The sequence below is a fragment of the Furipterus horrens genome, unplaced genomic scaffold (assembly GCF_987537825.1).
Source record: "Furipterus horrens unplaced genomic scaffold, mFurHor1.1.pri manual_scaffold_5, whole genome shotgun sequence".
Taxonomy (NCBI): Eukaryota; Metazoa; Chordata; class Mammalia; order Chiroptera; family Furipteridae; genus Furipterus; species Furipterus horrens.
The window spans coordinates 125,828,767-125,847,163 of NW_028327175.1; the positions used below are offsets into that span (position 1 = coordinate 125,828,767).

Genomic DNA, 18,397 nt, shown 5'->3' on the forward strand with positions numbered 1-18,397 from the left:
CATGTCTTGTTTATTGCTGTTGTGTGTTTACATGTATGTTCTGTATTTTCTTCATGATTAGACTGCTCTCACACCAAGGGTGGGAGTCTCTGTGAACTCGGGTGCTGCTAGTAAGTGTGTTGTTTGAAAGGCCAGCGACTTTGGTGGAGTTTTCCCCAGGAGTTGTCGCTAGGTCATCGGTTCTCACATGTCAGCAGGGTGGGGAGTAGGGCAGAGTCTCCACAGTCTCCCATGACCTCAGGGTCAGGCCTGTGCTGGGTGATTTTGATGTATACCCCCAGGAGAAGGGTCAGGTGGCCGTGTTCTGCCCACGTCAAGAATCATTGATTTAGCTAAAAGAGACAAAGTATTCAAAGTAAGAGCTGGCCTCTGAGTGGCCATCACAGAGCTCTGTGTCTGAGAAGGGCCAGGCCCTGGCTGCTTTCTTTGTTAGGAGTGCCACCGGCCGGGGCTGGACCAGACACAGGGCTCCTGACACTTCTGAAGGTGGCCTGCTCTCTGATTTGGTCCACCGCCTCCTTCCCTCACCTTGTTCTTCAGTCTCTGCCCACTTGCTCTCCCTATTGAATTTTGACTTTTCACAAGTGCTCAGGTCCATGGATTTGTGGGGTTTCACTTCTCTTCCTTTCCTATGTGCGGCTCATGCGGTGGGCCCTGCACATGCTGTCACATGTGGGTAAGCGTACGGGGACACACACAGCACTGCCTGCTTTGAGCCAAGATTCAAACAGTGAATGCCCATTCACAGTGTGAGAAGCATGGGAGCCCTTCCTAACGGAGAAACTGAGCGCTCCTCACGGAGGGTTTTTTCCAGCTGGTTTTCCTCCCTGCTTTCAGGAGCCTCAGACAGCGCTAGATCCCTGCAGTCCCCAGCAGGCCAGCCCAAGCACACATTGCCTGTTTTCACTTAATACAGCCCTTTCCTATGTTCTTGCTTCTGTTTTCCTGCTTTATTGTATGTATTTCTGCTAAGCTGCCTCAAATCTTTGGTGGTCCAAAGCAGTCTATGACTTAAAAATAATGTAAAAAATTGCCTTCCTGCTGTCAGCATAGCTCCCAGCCTTGCTCTTTGGGGCTGCAGACACTGCATTCTGTCCTTAGTTGTTGGAGCTGTTGGGTACAGCATCTGAAGGCACGACCTATCATGGGGTGTCACATCTGAATTCATACTGGCATTCTAGTCCTGTATGACCATGCTTGACTTAAGTTTAAGATTTTAAGGAGTTATTCCTTTTTCACATTGAAGGAGTCTATTTCTTGTCTTCTAGATGAAGGCCAGCGCTTCTTTGTGTGGCTAGAATACATTTCTTTTTCAGAAATACAGTGCTCCGTGAATCCTCAGTTTTAGCCAAGGCTGCCCACCTGTCATACGTTACTGTGGATCTGGTGCCAGGTGCGGGAGCGCCTTTGCCCCTTCTCCCGGGCAGCTGCCATTGGGTGCCATGTAGGCATGCTCAGGGCTTCTGCCCCATAAGGCCTCTCCCAGCCTGTCGTATTTTCATGTGTACTAGTAAGTGGTAGACAACAAAAGTGAATGGAACAGTTGTTCCCCTTCCCCAAAGCCCCAGCTACCAGTCTGCTAAAAATAATCCCCTTTGGTAGCTTGGGGAGGCAGTAGGTTGGAGATGTCACAAGGTTGTGGGTCTTACTGAGTGGTTTGCTGCTATAGATAAGTGGGCGGAGAAGCCAGCCTTTGGGACGCCACTGGAAGAACACCTGAAGCGCAGCGGCCGGGAGATTGCGCTACCCATCGAAGCATGTGTGATGCTGCTGCTGGAGACAGGCATGAAGGAGGAGGTGAGGGCGCCCCGGGCCTCTGCGCCCCCCCACACCCGCCTTTGTGCTTGCCATCATCACACAGTTCTGTCGGGAGGGACAGAGCAGCAGCCTTCCAACTTTCCTCACCGTGACCCAGCTGAAAATTGAGGCCTGTCCTAGACACAATGACTGGAGCTGAGATTTCACAGGACAGTCTTTACTGTTCCTCCTTGCGGCTCACTCTGATATTTTTTATCCTATTTGTTCCATTTGACTCTCTGGCTGTGCTTTGTGAGGATGAATTTCATCACACGATAAGGGACAGAGCTTCCATGAACTTCAGTTATTATAGCGCTATGCAGTTGTTGGGTGTGGAGGGCATGTTTACATACTTTGTTTCCTGAAGCTGTTACCCCAAGAAACCTCTTGAATCCAGGAGGGCCGGTCTCATTGCTACTTTTATGTAGATAGGAATTCAGCACGCAGGGAATTTACTCAGAGCCAGAGCCAGAATCAAAACCTAAATCTTTGTTTTTCTTCTAGAAACTATTGATGTATAACAGACATAAAGATAAATGTATGTATCATGTAAACAGCTTTGTAAACTCTCATAAACTGAACCACGCATGTAAGCATGCAGGTCAAGAAACAGCCCAGGAACGCTCATGGTGTTTGCTTCTAGTCACCACCTACTCCCTAAATGATGCGATCCCAACTTCTAATAGCCTAGATCAGTGCTTTTCCTCCAGGGCCAAGTATGTCCTCTTCAGGAGACATTTGGTAAGGTCTGGAAACATTTTTGATTGTCATAGTTTGGTGGGGTGAGGGGAGTTGTTACTCTCATCCAGCAAGTAGAGGCCAGGGATGCTGCTAAACTCCCTGCAAGGCACAAGACTGCCCCACAGCAAAGAACCATCAGGCCCAAAATGTCAGCACTGCCGAGGTTCAGAAATTCAGACTAGATTAATTTTGCTTAAAACCAAAGTCTTATAACTCCTGGCCAATGTCTTCATAATCCTGCCTCACTTATCGACCCTTCGTGTGTTTTCTCTCTTCTCTTAAGAAATACTTAGGGCAGTGAAAGTGACTAGCAGTTCAGTCTAACAATTTTTCTTGAGGCATCCATTTTTAAAAAATATTCCTAAACTTAAAAAAATCTATAGCATCACCCTTGTGGAAGCATAAAACATTGTTTTTAAATAGATTTCTAGTAGGCGTGGGTATTTTAGCAATGGGGTGGGGCAAGGACCACTGGGTAGACAATGTGATGACCCCTACAGGTGAGGTGTGCTGCAGTTGGGGCCCAGGTGAGTGTGGCTCAGACTGGCAACTTGAACTTGATGCTGATGGCTTTTCATTGTCTTTAGGGCCTTTTCCGAATTGGGGCTGGGGCCTCCAAATTAAAGAAACTGAAAGCTGCTTTAGACTGTTCTACTTCTCACCTGGATGAGTTTTATTCAGACCCCCACGCCGTAGCAGGTGAGTGCCAAGGAGTGCCCTTCAGGTGGTGGGAGAGATCTGTCTCAGATAGATGGTCAGTTTACCAATGTTGATTTTAGTTTAAGTGAAATGATCTCCTTATAGCCTTAAGTGACAAAATGGAAGAAGTACACACACCCACACCCACACCCCCCCCCCCCCACACACACACGGAAAAAGTACACACACACACCTTTTCTGTTCCTGTTTTTTTCCCCCTGATTATTACATAAAGGTGAAGGTGGCTTATAATCCAAATCTTTGGAGACGTGCTTGTATATTCTTCCCTTCTTTCACCTCCATCCAACATCTCCATCTGCCTGGGAAAGTGATGTATATTAAGAAGATGGTATGGAAACTGATTTGATTTTCTGTTGACTTCTCAATATGCAGGTTGGGGCAAAAGTAGATTTACAGTGTGAATATGGGGAGCAGTTTATTATTTATTAATTGTTTTATTATTTTTCACATGAACAGCTCTAAACCTACTTTTGCCCCACCCTGTATGGTGCAAGGAGTGGAAATTGTTTTAGGAGCATTTTATTATTTAACCACTCCCATACCAAGTCATGATTTGTTCTGTATATTTGGAAGAGTGTAATCGAGATCATTTTACTTTGCAAAATAATATGTCCTCAGAGTCCCAGCCTCCCCCCTTTTCATATTCAAAGAGAATGTTAATAATTTCAGGTGCTTTAAAGTCCTACTTACGGGAACTGCCTGAACCTTTGATGACTTTTAATCTGTATGAAGAATGGACACAAGTTGCCAGGTAAGTTTAGAGAACACTGAGTTTTAAAAGTTAAAGGAAATGATATAATATTGTGTCTCATTTGTAATTCATCTTACTCTCCTGGATGAGAAAAATAACATTAAAGTAGCATATTTGTTAAATAACCTGTGCCTCATTTCTAAAGTTTATGGCGAAAATACTGAGTGTTGTAATTGTTAGTGTAGGAAGTTTACCACATATGCATCGGCTATTTAGTATGTCGTTTAAGTGAATGAAGATGTATAGTGATACCCACATATGGATTGGCTGATCAAATCCCCTTTTATATTGAAGAAAGTTCTGTCACTGGGGACAAGTGTTGTACCAGTCAATGTGCCTGTTGAGCTGTGTGGAAACTCAGGTGTTCAATAATGTAATATTGACATAATTAGTAATAATAGTTAACCTTTACTAGGCATTTACTGTGTTCTAAGTACTGTACTAATCTTCTACCCTTCACCTCCTGTAACCATAGTTAATAACCTGAACAACAGATATTGTTGCTATGATCATTTTACAGATAAGGAAACTGAGGCTTGGGAAGGAACAGGGTCAAGACAGTAGCAAGTAATTGACAGAGCTGGAATTCAGACCCAGACCTGTGGGACCTGGAGACCTGCTCCCATTTTATCTCGTTGCTCTGTCCCCAGTGTCAGTCTGTCTAGGAGTAGTGGTTTTAAACAGGCTTGTTCTCTCATCCCTTCCTCTGGAAGGTGCCTAATGCCTCAGCCCTTAGGGAAGAGAAACAAACTTTACCTCCCCTTCTGTCTCCTTCTCCCATCTTCAGACACTGTCACCCTCTCCCTTAAGAATAAGCCATTTGCTGTGATCAGTTTTAGTCGAGGGGATGTGAGGTCATCCCTGTCTCTTCAACTAGGTATTTGTATTTGAGCTTTTCTCTGTCGCTGTGGTGTGAGACTGTGTCCCTGGTTGATGGTGAGAATTTTAGATTCAGAGTGAGTTCTTAGTAATGCTTATGGCCTTAGAACTCAGTGTGGGACTCAGTCAGATGTAAATATCCATGTTAATGGGACTGAGGAATGGAACCTGACTTCCTGTCAAGTAGGGGAGAGCCCCGGGGTTCTTCTATTGGGTAGCCTTTTCCACTGCTCCTAAACCTTGACTCCTCTCTGCTCAGATGCTCACACTTATCCCTGTGAGGAAATATGCTTTTAAAGTGGGTGTCTGTGTTTTGATGTATTGATTCTGTGCTTGAGAGTTATCAACACAGGTCACCATTCTATTCCAGGGACACATCATCTGGCCTTTGGGGTAGAATTAAGTTTAATCTCTACCCATAACTCTCCAGCCTGCTTCTGATGCTGTCTCCCATTGGTGGGCAGAGTGGACTCTGCTCTGCAGGCTGTGGTCCCCCTCTTTTGGAGTCTGTGAGTTTGCACACAGAAAGTAGGTGGCAGAAGAGCTCCTGGGATTGCTTCACATCAGGATCCAGGAGGGAAAGATGGGAGCCTGGAGCTGGGCCAACTCACCTGTGTTGGCTGCATTTTAGGACAAGAGATCTGGGTTTCATGAAGCCCTATGTGAATATACACATTTTCTAGACAAAATTTCCACTGGTGTCTCGTCTCCCACGTGCCAGGCATTGATTGGCCTGGGTGGTTTCACATGGCTATACCTCTTGAGACCTCAGTCACTTGGCAGAATCAACCTTCTCACTCCAGGTCAGCACATCAGGAGATGACTGACTGCTCAGAGTTCAATAATTTGTTGCTATATGACTCCAGATCTGTTTCTCAAATCTGTGCTGTTTTTCAACTGTTTCTCCATCACTGGAGGCATCACTGTTAATGTAGCGTATGAACACAGGGATTTCTAATATGTGTTGTAATAAATGGTTATGGGTAAAACATTTTTTTCTTAGTGTGCAGGAACAAGACAAAAAACTTCAAGATTTATGGAGAATATGTCAGAAGTTGCCACCACCAAATTTTGTTAACTTTAGGTATGTATGATTGACATTCTATAAATCAAACCACCAGGCTACAATGACTCAAGAGTGAAAATCAGTTTAATCCGCAGCAGAGGGGCTGTTTAATTCAACCATGCTTGGCACACTCAGAAGTGCTCTGAGGATCACTTGGGGTTGCTGGGAGGAATGGAATTTAACAGTAGGTTACTGTGATCCATCTGAAACATGTCAGCATTCACAGGTGAGCCTCCCAGTCATTTCACACTGCAGCCACTGGGGAAAAGTATTTGAAAAGTTTGGTTGACTCTTTGTGGGATTTGTAGTCTAAATTGTCCTATATGTAAAATGTGAAAGTTAATCAATAGTTGTACTTTCTGTAATATCTTTCATATATGCTACATAATTAATTTTAAATAGAGCATAAATCATCTTACTAAATAAAATTTCTAAAAAAATGGACGTTGTATATTACTTTATGGAATAACTCTGTTTCTAAGAAAATTTACCATAGAATAAATTTCTGGAGTTTAGCCTTTATTTTTCCCTTGACTTAAAATGATTTCAGAGAAGCATGGAGAGAAGAGGAATGGGTGGCCATTGGCAATGAAATTATTTTAAAAAAATTTTTTTTTTGGTAAGACATCTTGGTCCAAAATGGCAAATACTTTATTGGTGAAATGCCTGGCATGTTACCTAACTTCTATCTCTGTCTTGGGCTGTTGTATCACTAAGCTAAAGGAAATGTTCCCTCTTTATACCTTATGTATCAGCCTTGTCTCCTGAGAACATTACTATTTATAACATCTCTCACTGATTTCATTGAACACATCCAACTTGGTGTTGCAGATATTCTTAATCTGTTCAGTGTCTGATAGTGAGAACTGAATCCCAGTTCTTGGTACTTTGGGATTTCACTCTCGATAATTTTTATCAGTTTTCTTTTGCATAGGGAGTATATTTCCATGGTTCAAAATTCAGAAAGTGTGCAGTGAAAAGTATGTCTTTGTTCCTGTCCCACAGCCATCTTGTTCCCCTCCTGAGACACAAGCAATGGCTTTGGTTTCTTCTCTAGCCTCTCAGTGAGAGTTGGTGCATATGTAAGCAGATACATACATACATATGTATAGTACATACATTTTCTTCTCTCTCACACCCCCCCTTCTTTTCAAAACCAAATGATAATGTATATTGTATATATCATTCTTCTTGCCTTTTTTGCTTAATCTATATCTTGGAGATTTTCCAACATCAGTACATAGTAATTTTTCATAGCCACATAGTACTCCACTGTGTGGATATATTGTGATTTGTTTAACCAGCCTCTCGATAAATAGTGGGATTAATTGTTTTTATTTTATAGTGCAAGAGAGTACATTTATGTGATAAATTTGATATTTTTATGATTACATCATGAAGCGTTTTCAAATACAGTTTCTTGTCAGCAGTATATCTACGCTTCTGCCTTCTACTACGTTTGTGTGTACTCCTATTTTTGTTTTACTGAGGTAGTTTGTACTATGTACATATTGAGCTCATTGTTAATCACATTGTCACTTATATAGAAGTGGAATAGATAGGGCATTAATGAGAAATGGATTAGAAATATACAGCAAATAGAGGCTAAATCATTGAGGTTGACCTTTGAGGTGTTTCAAGCCCTAAATTTGTCTGTTCTCTGAAACAAAGAACACATGAAATTTATAAAATGTTCAATCTGGGCTAGATTCTGAGTTAGTCACACCCTGAGCATTCTGGGTCTGGGAACCTGAGCAGGAAGGTAATATTTTTGCAACTATTTCAGAGTAGATGCTTTTCCCCTTCTCGTTTATTTCGTAGGTATTTAATCAAGTTCCTTTCAAAGCTTGCTCAGACCAGTGACATTAATAAAATGACTCCCAGCAACATTGCCATTGTATTAGGCCCTAACCTGTTATGGGCCAAAAATGAAGGGTAAGTAATCTTTCCCTATATTGTAGTATTTTTATTTCTTCTTTCCATTTGATGGGGAGAGTAGAACTATAACTCCTTAAGACACACATTTTAGTGTAAGGTGCACTTAAGCGTATTCTAAAGTTGATCTTTCTATGTAGCTGACATTCTCAGAACGCTGCTGTGATTCTGTCCCAGATCTGGTCATGGGAGGATGTGGGAGACATTGTCCCAATCCTCAAAGGGCCCCAACCTTGGGCAGCTGAGCGGATGAGTGGCTATAGAGATAAGCTCTGCCCACACACCTGTGTGTAGATAACACAGACATTGTAAAGTGTGATGGCACTGGTACTTGTTGAAGGGATGCAGTTCATGCTGAGAAGTTTACAGAGGTCTCTGCACTGGAAATGGCAATCGAGCTGCACCTTGATAAACAGCTCCCTACAGGTGGGACCTGAATGACAAAGGTATTGCCGGTGTGAAAATGCCAGGTGTCTAATGTTAGGAGATGTTGCATGATTTTGTATAACTTGAGCACAGGGGACATGAGGTTGTAACTGAGGTTAATGAAGCCAGAGCCAGGTTACAAAGGGCCTCACCTACCTTGCTAAGGTGTTTGAAACTTATGTTATGGGTCATAGGGAGAAGGTGGCCATCAAGATTTCTAAGTATAAGAATGACTTGATCAAATTGCATTTGAAAGAGTAATTTTGTTGGCATTGAGAAGCATAGATTGAATAGGGGAGTGGATCAGGGAAATCAGAAAGTTGGAAGATCACTAGCATTGATGTTTACTCTGGCGGTGGCATTAAGATCCTCACAAATAACCTTTTGAAGTTGGTGCTATTATCCTCATTTTTACATTTGAGGAGCCTGAAGCTTAAAGAGGGCAAGTAGTTTGGTTAAGGTTGCACAGCAGGGAAATGGTGGAGCCCAGGTGCTACAGTAAGTCCCTAAGCTCTCCCATCACTGCTGGTAAAATCACGGTGGTTCAAGTCTGTATTTAAAAATGCAATGATGTTCTGAATCTAAGTTTCTCTTTTTACCTTTTATTCATTCATACTCATATGTGCCTGATCTTGTTTCAGAAAGTATTTATTATTTACAAAGCTCTAATATCATAAAACAAAGTGAAGGACAAGTAGATATACAAAGCTAACTACATAAATCATATCTTATAGCAAGTAAATTCCTGGAGACCAAGAAGTTAAACATAAAAAGTGATGCCATGAAGGTAAATATGTATTAGTTTTTGAGATAGAGAAAAATTTTCCAAATATAAAACCAATGCAAGAAACAAACTTAAAAGTTGATAGATTTGGCTCTAGTACAGCTAGAAACTTCTGTGTGTCAGAAAGCTCCTTAAACTAATGGCAATTTACAAGCCAGGAAGGAGTTCCTCCAGAAATATCCAAAATATGTAAAAGGTCTTGCAAATCAGTAGACAGATAGCACCTTCTCAAAAAGAACATGACCCCAGTCCAAAAGGACCCTAAGGCCCGAGAGTGATTCAAATCCAGATGGGAGGAAGGGGCTTAGAAAAGGGTGGGTAGGGAGGAAAATTTACAGAGTTTGCCTTTAAAGCTGGAATTTGAAAGGAGCTAGAACTTTGGCTTGGTTGGAAGTTGGGGTGAAAATATTCTTCCCTGGGGGAAAGAAAAGGTCAGAGTGATAACAGAGAGGAGATGGGTTTGGGGCAGTCAGACCTGGGACCCAGCTTTTTGGGAGTACAGCATCTTTGATAAAATAAAGTACCATGATATAATACAACATAAGACTCCCCATGTTGAAAAAAATTGAGTTAAATAAAGTAAAGAACCTGAAGTGCTGAGGCATGCTGGGCACTCAAGTGAGTGTTGGGTCTTTGCCCCTTGTTTGCTTTCATGATGTCCTGGCCCCAAACAAGTATTACCTTGACAAGCAGGGATAATGATTCTCGTTTATTTATTTTCTTCTGAGATCTGGCATTCAGACACTTTCAACTTCTGAACATGCATCTTGGGACCAGTGCGTTTACTACATGATAATCTTCATTACACATGTAAACATGGGGGCTCAGAGTTTGTGACATGATAAAAGGACACTGAAACAGTCCACGCTCCTGGCTGTCTGATAGGCAGGTTTGGTTTGTGCTGATCCTGGGTTTCTCAGTAGCTGCCATGGGTAGTACTGTCCCAGTGGGAAAGGCATCCCTGTCCCAAACCAATGTGAAGCCAGCCTCTGACACTCAGTGCTCCACAGGGTTCCTGAACAGCGCTGTAGTCACAGTGCAGACTAAGGAGCAACAGCCCGTTCTTCCTGGGTGATCCCACACACACACACATAGGCCAAGGCCTTGTGGATTTATTTTTTGCATTCTCAAATATGTTATCCTTTTAAAGTGCCCCTGAGTCAGCCAACAGAAATTGGCGGCGGCCTAGGGGAAGCACGTGAACTCCGGACTTCCTTCCTTTGCAGGACGCTGGCTGAGATGGCGGCCGCCACCTCTGTGCACGTGGTTGCAGTGATTGAGCCCATCATTCAGCATGCTGACTGGTTCTTCCCAGAAGGTAATTGGCTTTGCAACATCATTGGCTGCCAAAGCAGCACAATATTATAACAGTATAAAAAGTCTTTTGAAAGGAGAAAATGCACAATTGGTGTCACTTTTTTACTTTTCTTTCCACACTGTTAATTTGTATTCGTATTTTGACATAATGGTAACCACACTTTGTATTTCACTTTGTTTCACTTAACACCAGAATCATTCATTTTCAGCACATACTGGATGCCCACTAGGGGCCATATGTTTGCTGTCTTCCCTGGAGGAACTTGGGCCACTGTAGAAGAGGCCACACAAACAGAAATTGTAATACATGGCAAATTAGAAGGATAGGTTGATGAACAATAATTTAACAAACTCAGATGTTGAGAAAGGGAGCCAGGGATTGCTTTGTAGAAGAGGTGACATTGAATAGGCAGGAGTTTCCTCTTGGAAGAAGGCTATTTATTTCTTTAGGCAGATGGTTGGATTTGTACAAAGGTGTAGATAAAACAGAAGAAGTTGATTTGGGCCTGTTTGTGAAGGTCTGAACAGGCTGTCAGAGCATTAGGATTTAATCCTATAGGCAATACATTTTCAAACTACGTTTGTTATAGTCCCAGGCTCCTTGGGTGCTATGGCTCCCTTTGAGGGTACTGCTTGGGTGAGTATTGGAAGGTTGGTCCAAATCTGCACCTCCCATCCCTGCTTTGCCTAGAGCAGCCCTGCTGTCACATCCCCTGGTGTGTAGGTTTCATGGTCCCAGGGCCACACCCATCTTTTCTTCACCAGTCTTCTTCAGTATATGATGGGTGACTGAACAAATGTTGACATTCTGACAAAGATTTCCTTTGAGGAAAAGACTCAAGCAAAAGCTGCTATAGGCAATATGAAGTTGATGTTGCTTTTTATTTCTATTTTATGTCAAACTGTAAATAAAACCACACTTTTATGATTCAAATAAGTAATCTGTGCTCCTTGCCCTTTTTTGTATTGTGTTTGTTGTGTAACATATTGTGAATCATAACCCTTCCCATATCTCTAGTTCTTCTTGCCTGCCCCTAGTTTAATAGGCCATTCTTAAGAGTGTCTGGCGCTTCTACTTATGAAGTAGTGAGGGCTTATGGACTAAGGAATGAAGCTCCTATTCCAGTGGGGTGTCTTAAAACTCTCTTAACCCCTGCACTCTGGTCTCATGTTTATTTGTTCCTTTTTCTTCTTACAGAGGTGGAATTTAATGTATCAGAAGCATTTGTACCTCTTGCTCCCCCAAATTCCAATCACGCATCCCACGCTGGAAATGACTGTGACTCCGGGACACTGGAGAGGAAGCGGCCTGCCAGCATGGCAGTGATGGAAGGGGACTTGGTCAAGAAGGAGAGGTGCGTTTAGAGCTAATCACTTTCAGACCCTCATTGTTAAGTCCTCAGTATGTGGTAAGGCCTTTATGGTCTTGTCATGTGAGAGTGGCCCACTATGTACCAGGATAGTCAGAGTCTAGATAGTTTCAGGAGCTCTGCTCTAGCTCATTGAAGACATCATGTGACCGTAAACTAGATATGCAGCTTTTCAGGTAACATTTGTGCCACATGCATTCGTGCTTTCCTTGGTGGTCTGGCATCCATCCCACAGTGGACTGGCATCTTACACTTGTTACAGGTTCACTTAAATGTACCGAGTGGGTGGCGGTGGGGAATTAAGAAAAAAAGTTAAATATTGTGGACTAATGTCCAAGAGTGAACATGACAGTGGCCTGCACCTCACAGTGAGGTGTGTGATTTGGTGTTTAAAGAGGCACATTTTTGGTATAACTTGGCCCCTTAACGGAACTAATCACTGAATCATGTCAGCTGAGAAGTCTCAGTGTTCACTGATTCTGAAAGAGAAAAATGTCTGTGTTGGACTTAGTGTAACACAGCGTGTCTCTCTATGAGGCTTCGTGAGGGATTTGTAGGGTTTTCAAAGGTTGTTAAGACCATTGTGACTTTTTATGTCAAATGCCAACCTGTCCGATATGTGTGATGAAGTGCTGCTGTGTTCACCAGAAATGCTAAGAGCTAGAGACGCCTGTTCAATGCCATGCTTTTTTTCTTTACATACATGTGGTAATTTTACTCAAAGTAGTTTTACATTGAACAACAAGCTCTTACTTTAGTTGCCCAATCTTACAGTGAGGCTTATTTTTTTGTTTTTCTGTTTGTTTTTCTTTTTTTAACTCATTCCAAAGAAAAGTGCTTTACTTTTCTATTCTCTCCCTCTGAAATACACATTACGTGCAGAAGTTTTCCATTCACATATTCAGTAATGCTTCCTGAAGACAAAGTGTCCACAGCAAAACCTGCCTTCATGTATTTTAAGGTACACAATGCAGTGTCAGTGTTCTAGTCAGCACACAGTATGCAGGTCCCCGTCATCTGCCTGGGCGGATTATCCCCACCAGAAACACAAGCTCAGGGAACCATAAATATTTTTATTTTTTGAACTGAAAAAAAAAAAGCTTTAAAGTTTCTACATTAGTGAGCTTAAGTAAAAAGTGAGTCTTCCTCCTGTCCTGTTCTCCAGTCACATATCCTGCCCCAAAGCAAGTTTTTCCCAGTCTTTGGCTTTCAGATATATTCTTTGCATACACATGCCCCAAGTCTCTGTATCGTAGCTGGAGGCAGTGTGATGTGAGACCTTATTGTTGCCTCTGGTGGGAGTCCTGCATTTAGCTTTCACCTTGTTCCCCAAACACATAGACTTGAGACAATGGGTTTATATGTAGTAAGATGGACCTAAGCAGGCTCATGTGATGTCACACACTCACAGTAAGGCCTGCCTCTGTGCCTTCAGCTGCTCTCGCCCAGATTGAAAAGGGTACTACCTGGTCAGTACCAGGCCTATCTGCACTCTCATGGGTAAGGCCAAGCTGAGTTGCTGCCTTGGTAATAGGGATGACCACCTGTGTAGTCCTTGTGCTTCACTGCATGCTGGCAACGTGGGTGGCTGTACCGTGTGGGTTTTAACACATGCAGGCTGACGGGCTTCTGTGTCAGTCGTCGGCTCGCATGGTGTGTTGACTGTTTCCTCTTTCTGTGTAGCTTTGGTGTGAAGCTTGTGGACTTCCAGGCCTACCGGCGGGGTGGCACCCTAAATAAAAAGCACATATCCCCTGCTTTCCAGCCACCACTCCCGCCCACAGACGGCAGCACCCTGGCTCCAGCAGGCCCAGAGCCCCCTTCCCAGAGCTCTAGGGCTGAGAGCAGTACGGAGGGTGGGCCTGTCCCCTCCTCTGTGGGCGTACTGGAGCAGGGGCCAAGCCCCGGCGACAGCAGGTAAGGAGGCTGGCTTCTGTTCGCAGTGGGTGCTGAGCACCCTTGCCTTCTTGCAGGTGCTGGCCTGCAGGCACAGCACCCTTCCCCGAGAAACACCTGGCATGCAGCGAACCCATTTTGCCTTTATTCCTTTGGTGGGCGAAGGATGGAGAAAAAGACTGAAAATTGCTTGCTTACTTTCCTGTTTTCAAAAGGATACTCATTTGTTTGCATTCTTTACCATCCTGCTTGGGTGCTGAGAGCCGGAAGCCATAGGTGTCTAGCAGTATTATAAATCTCTTTTACCTCTTTGATGTATACTTAATGTTTGTGTACCATTTGCTCATTATCATCTAATATGCTAACTAGCAAACATTTTAAGTTAGCCAGCTAGCATGTTAGTTAGGTTATAATATATCTGACATTCATGCATTCACCATCTGTCCACCCATCCACCCATCTATCCACTCAGATTTACTGAATAACCAAGTACAGAGCAGTATGTGCCAGGCACTGTACTAAGCATGCTAGGTGACTAAGATCCTCCCAACTTCCTGGTTTTCAGTTTTGTAGGGAGTTGATACATGAGTACAAGGTACAAAATATGTTTACTTTTCTTAAAAGGCTCTTCTGTTGCTTAACCTTTTGCTTAGCCACCTAGAATAGACTACAAATATATAGCAGCTTCAAGAGTGAGTACCTTTGAACTTGAAAGTTTTATTTAATTTGCCTAAGTTTAGTTCTTCACACTGACCTAGGCAGATGACCACCAGAGGCCACTTCAGGTGGCAGCTGCTGTAAAAGATGAGCAAAGTGCTAACATGTCATCATTTGCTGTACTTTGGCCACCTATAAAGCACCACATGGTCATATATAAAGGAAAATAAGTGCATAAAACAAGGACGGCCTGTTGATCTACTGGCTATTTTTTTTCCCACACGGAGATGAATTTGCCTTGGAGAACTCTCACCTCATCTTCTTTGGGTGCGGAGGAAGTGTCTCATGATGTACGATACTGCTAAAGATATAAGAAACTCATGAATTCTTGAATTCCTTTCTGCATACATAATTTGGGAAGGTTCACTTTTTGGTTAAAAATAAGTATCTTCAAACTTCCTAGGGCTTCATGTGCACATCATGAGCTCCATGTTAGCTTGTCAGTCATTGCCACTCCTTATATATATTTGCTTTGGTTCAGTTATTTTTGAGGGATAAAAGCATTAGTGAGCTCATACATTGTCATTTACCATGGCATTCCATTGGTTTAATCAAGCCTGAATATATTATTTAAGACAATAATGAGTCCTCATTACATGATAGATGGAATATCAGTCATTAATTTGCTCTTTGGCTTTTATATTTTAGAGATTTTTGTGTACATTTCACTCATGGCATTCACTCTCTGATGATCTTGACAAAAATGTAAAAGTTCAGTATAAAAAAAGAAATTCTGAGCTAGGACACAGAGAACCTGAGTTCTGATTTCCACCAGCTACTCCTTGGCACTGAACTTTGATCAGTCACTTAGCTTCTCAGAGTTTCTTTTGTCGATCCACATTCTTGATGATAACTGAGCATTTTATAACTCAGAGCCTTAGTTATTTTGCTATATCTTTTGCTTAGTTTTGTGTAATGTATATATCAAAATCACATTGTTTTAAAGTCCAAAAGCCCTTTCACATTTTGTTAATATTGCCCAATTTAAGTACAAGCAAACTAGAACTTGAAATTCCTTGTTGGTTACTGTGAAATGGTCTCTATCATGATATTTGAGTGACACAGTAGTTTGAAGACAGTAATGCAAAGAGTCTCATAAAATATGTAGTCGTGTGTGGTACCAGTTAAATGTTAGCTTTCTGGGCTCAGTGTGAGCTATTTAAAATTTCAGGTCACTTCCTTACCTGCTGAAGTGAAAACTCTGGTGCGAATCTCGTATGTTTTAGTATGCTCAGCTTTTCTGGCTGGGCCTGTTTGCCATCTAACTAGACTTTTACTCCCCTCAGTCCTCCCAAAGTGAAGGACTCTGCAGCTGTGCCTGTGCCCGTGCCCCCACCAGGGAGAAGCAGCAGTCAGGTGGCCAGTGGCCAAGGCCAGGGGCAGACAGCTGCCAGCTCCCATCAGCTCTCTGTCAGCCCAGCACACGGGCCCACCGGCTCCAGCCCTCATACACTGCGCCGAGGTAAGCAGCCGCCTCTCCTCTGTGCCCTTGCTGGGGATGTGCACAACACCTTAGGTGAGCGCAGACTTTCCGACAGATCATTCCCGTGTCTGTTAAAAAATGGCAAGCATGAAAATTGGTCATTAATAGGAAAAATCATTAAAGGGAAATGAAAAAAGAGCAGAAAAACATTCATTTATAAGAATATGTTTAAGTTACAAAGCTTAACAAAAAGTCATCTAACTACAAGCGTTCCCAGTGTTCCAAGAACATGATATTTCAAGCCCTCACTCTGTGTTGGAACTGCCACAGCCTCTGTACTGGCCAGCTTTTGTGGGTCTGAGAACCACTGCAGCCTCTGGGTTGGGGTCAGGACTTGCTGGACCCCAGCTAATGTAAAATCTGAACTGTTCCCATCTCTGTTCCCTGTGATTCCCCCCCAGCAGCCAGGGAATTGCTTTAAAATACAAAGCAGATCATGTCAGCTCTTGGTTGAAACTACCCAGTGGCTTCCATGCCCTACATGGTCTGGCCAGGACCTGCTGGGAGCCCATCTCTGACCGTTTTCCCTCCTCTCACTGCACTGCAGCCACTGCTCTCTGCTTGTGGAGCCACTAAGCTCATTCCACACTCTAGAGCTTCCACACTCATTTTCTCTTCCACAGCTTTCTGACCCACATCTTCATCTGTTTTTACTTTTTTTAAAGTATATTTTATTGATTATGTTATTAAAGTAGTTCCAATTTTTTTTTCCCTTTGCTCCCCTCTTCCCAGTAGCTCCCTTCCCTTCAGCAATCCCACCCCATCTTAGTTCATGTCCTTGGGTCATTCATATAAGTTCTTCGGCTTCACCCTTTCCTATATTATTCTTAACTTCCCCCTGTCTATTTTGTACCCACCAATTATGCTTCTTAATCCCTGCACCATATCCCCATTTCTCCCCCTTCGCCCTCCCAGCTGATAACCCTCCAGATGATCCCCATACCTATGATTCTGTTCCTGTTCTGGTTGTTTGCTTAGTTGGATTTTGTTTTTATTTTTTAGATTCAGTTGTTGATAGTTGTGAGTTTGTTGTCATTTTAATGTTCATAGTTTTGATCATCTTTTTCTTAAATAAGTCCCTTTAACATTTTATATAATAATAGCTTTGTGATGGTGAACCCCTTTAGCTTTACCTTGTCTGGGAAGCACTTTATCTGCCCTTCCATTCTAAATGATAGCTTTGCTGATAGAGTAATTTTGGTTGTAAGTCCTTGCTTTTCATCACATCGAATACTTCATGCCAGTCCCTTCTTGCCTGGAAAGTTTCTTTTGAGAAATCAGCTGATAGTCTTATAGGCACCCCTTTTTAGATAACTCTCTGCTTTTTTCTTGCTGCTTTTAAGATTCTCTTTATCTTGAACCTTTGGCAATTTAATTATGATGTGTCTTAGTGTAGTCCTCTTTGGGTCTAGCTTGTTAGGGACTCTGTGTTTCCTGGACTTGTATGTCTATTTCCTTCGCCAAATTTAGGAAGTTTTTCTTCATTAATTCTTTACATAAGCTTTCCATTTCTTGCTCTTCCTCTTCTCCTTCTGACATTCCTATGATTTGGATGTTGGCACGTTTAAAGTTGTGCCTCTCCTCATTTTTTTCAATTCTTGTTTCCTCATTCTGTACTGGTTGACTGTTTTTTTCTTCCTTATGTTTCAAATCATTCATATGAACCCTGGTTTCCTTCCCTTTAATATTTGTTTTGTGTGGATTTTCCTTCATTTCATTTAACATAGCTTTCACTTCTTCCCTTATGTATCTGCTGTACTTAAGCATATCTGTCAATCCTGTGAGCATCTTTATCACCACTGTTTTGAACTCTGCATCTGTTAGGTTGGCTATATCCTCATCTGTTAGGTTGGCTATCTCCTCGTCACTTAGTTCTCACACTGGAATCTTGATCCATTCCCTCTTTTGGGCCATACTTCTCTGTCTCCTCATTTTGACCACCTCCTGTTTTTGTTTGCCTCTGTGTCTTAGGTAGAGTTGTCACACTTGTTAAATTGTAAGGGACGGAGCCTTAGGTGTTCAGCAGTATGGACGACCCGTTTCAACACGTTGTGGTACTGTATGTTGGGGAGGGGTCTGAGAGGAAATAATGCCACTTGCTCAGCACTCGCCCCTTTTTCAGGCACTTCTCCCAGTTCCGTAGGGTATTGGCGCCCCTCTGTCTGTTGCCCTGGCTGTCATTCCCAGAATGGGTGGGTCTGCAGACGTTCTAGGACTGTGGGGGGCCTTTAAACAGCCAGACTCTACTGAGAGACCAGCAGTTTCTTTCCTGCCCTAACCTCTTCTGGCTTGCACAGGCAGAAACAATGAGGTTTTATTTTTCCTGGTGCTGGAACTGTGAGCTGTGCAGTCTGGTCTGGTGCTGGGAGCACTCCCCAGGTGTCCCTCCCCGTTTTTATAATATGTGACTGCGCTTTCTGCTGGCCTGCTGCTGCTGCTGCTGCTGTCACCACCACACTGTGTCTTCTCCACCCCAGTTCTGCCCCTCCTACCTGTCTATGAGTATTTCTTCTTT

General features: G+C 42.9%; 1 protein-coding gene across 7 annotated transcripts in view; it reads left to right on the forward strand.

Annotated features, from left to right (window-relative positions):
* ARHGAP17 (Rho GTPase activating protein 17) overlaps positions 1-18,397 on the forward strand; it is a 104,474-nt gene that overhangs the window by 72,205 nt on the left and 13,872 nt on the right. For 5 of the 7 annotated variants that reach the window (XM_090277717.1, XM_090277721.1, XM_090277718.1 and 2 more), the window contains 9 exons: positions 1,670-1,797; positions 3,126-3,237; positions 3,928-4,009; positions 5,892-5,972; positions 7,776-7,889; positions 10,326-10,417; positions 11,615-11,771; positions 13,470-13,703; positions 15,686-15,861. In XM_090277717.1, coding sequence (XP_090133843.1) covers positions 1,670-1,797; positions 3,126-3,237; positions 3,928-4,009; positions 5,892-5,972; positions 7,776-7,889; positions 10,326-10,417; positions 11,615-11,771; positions 13,470-13,703; positions 15,686-15,861 — 1,176 coding nt within the window. The remainder of the gene's footprint in view (positions 1-1,669; positions 1,798-3,125; positions 3,238-3,927; positions 4,010-5,891; positions 5,973-7,775; positions 7,890-10,325; positions 10,418-11,614; positions 11,772-13,469; positions 13,704-15,685; positions 15,862-18,397) is intronic. The other 2 variants (XM_090277723.1, XM_090277720.1) reach the window with 2 other exon arrangements.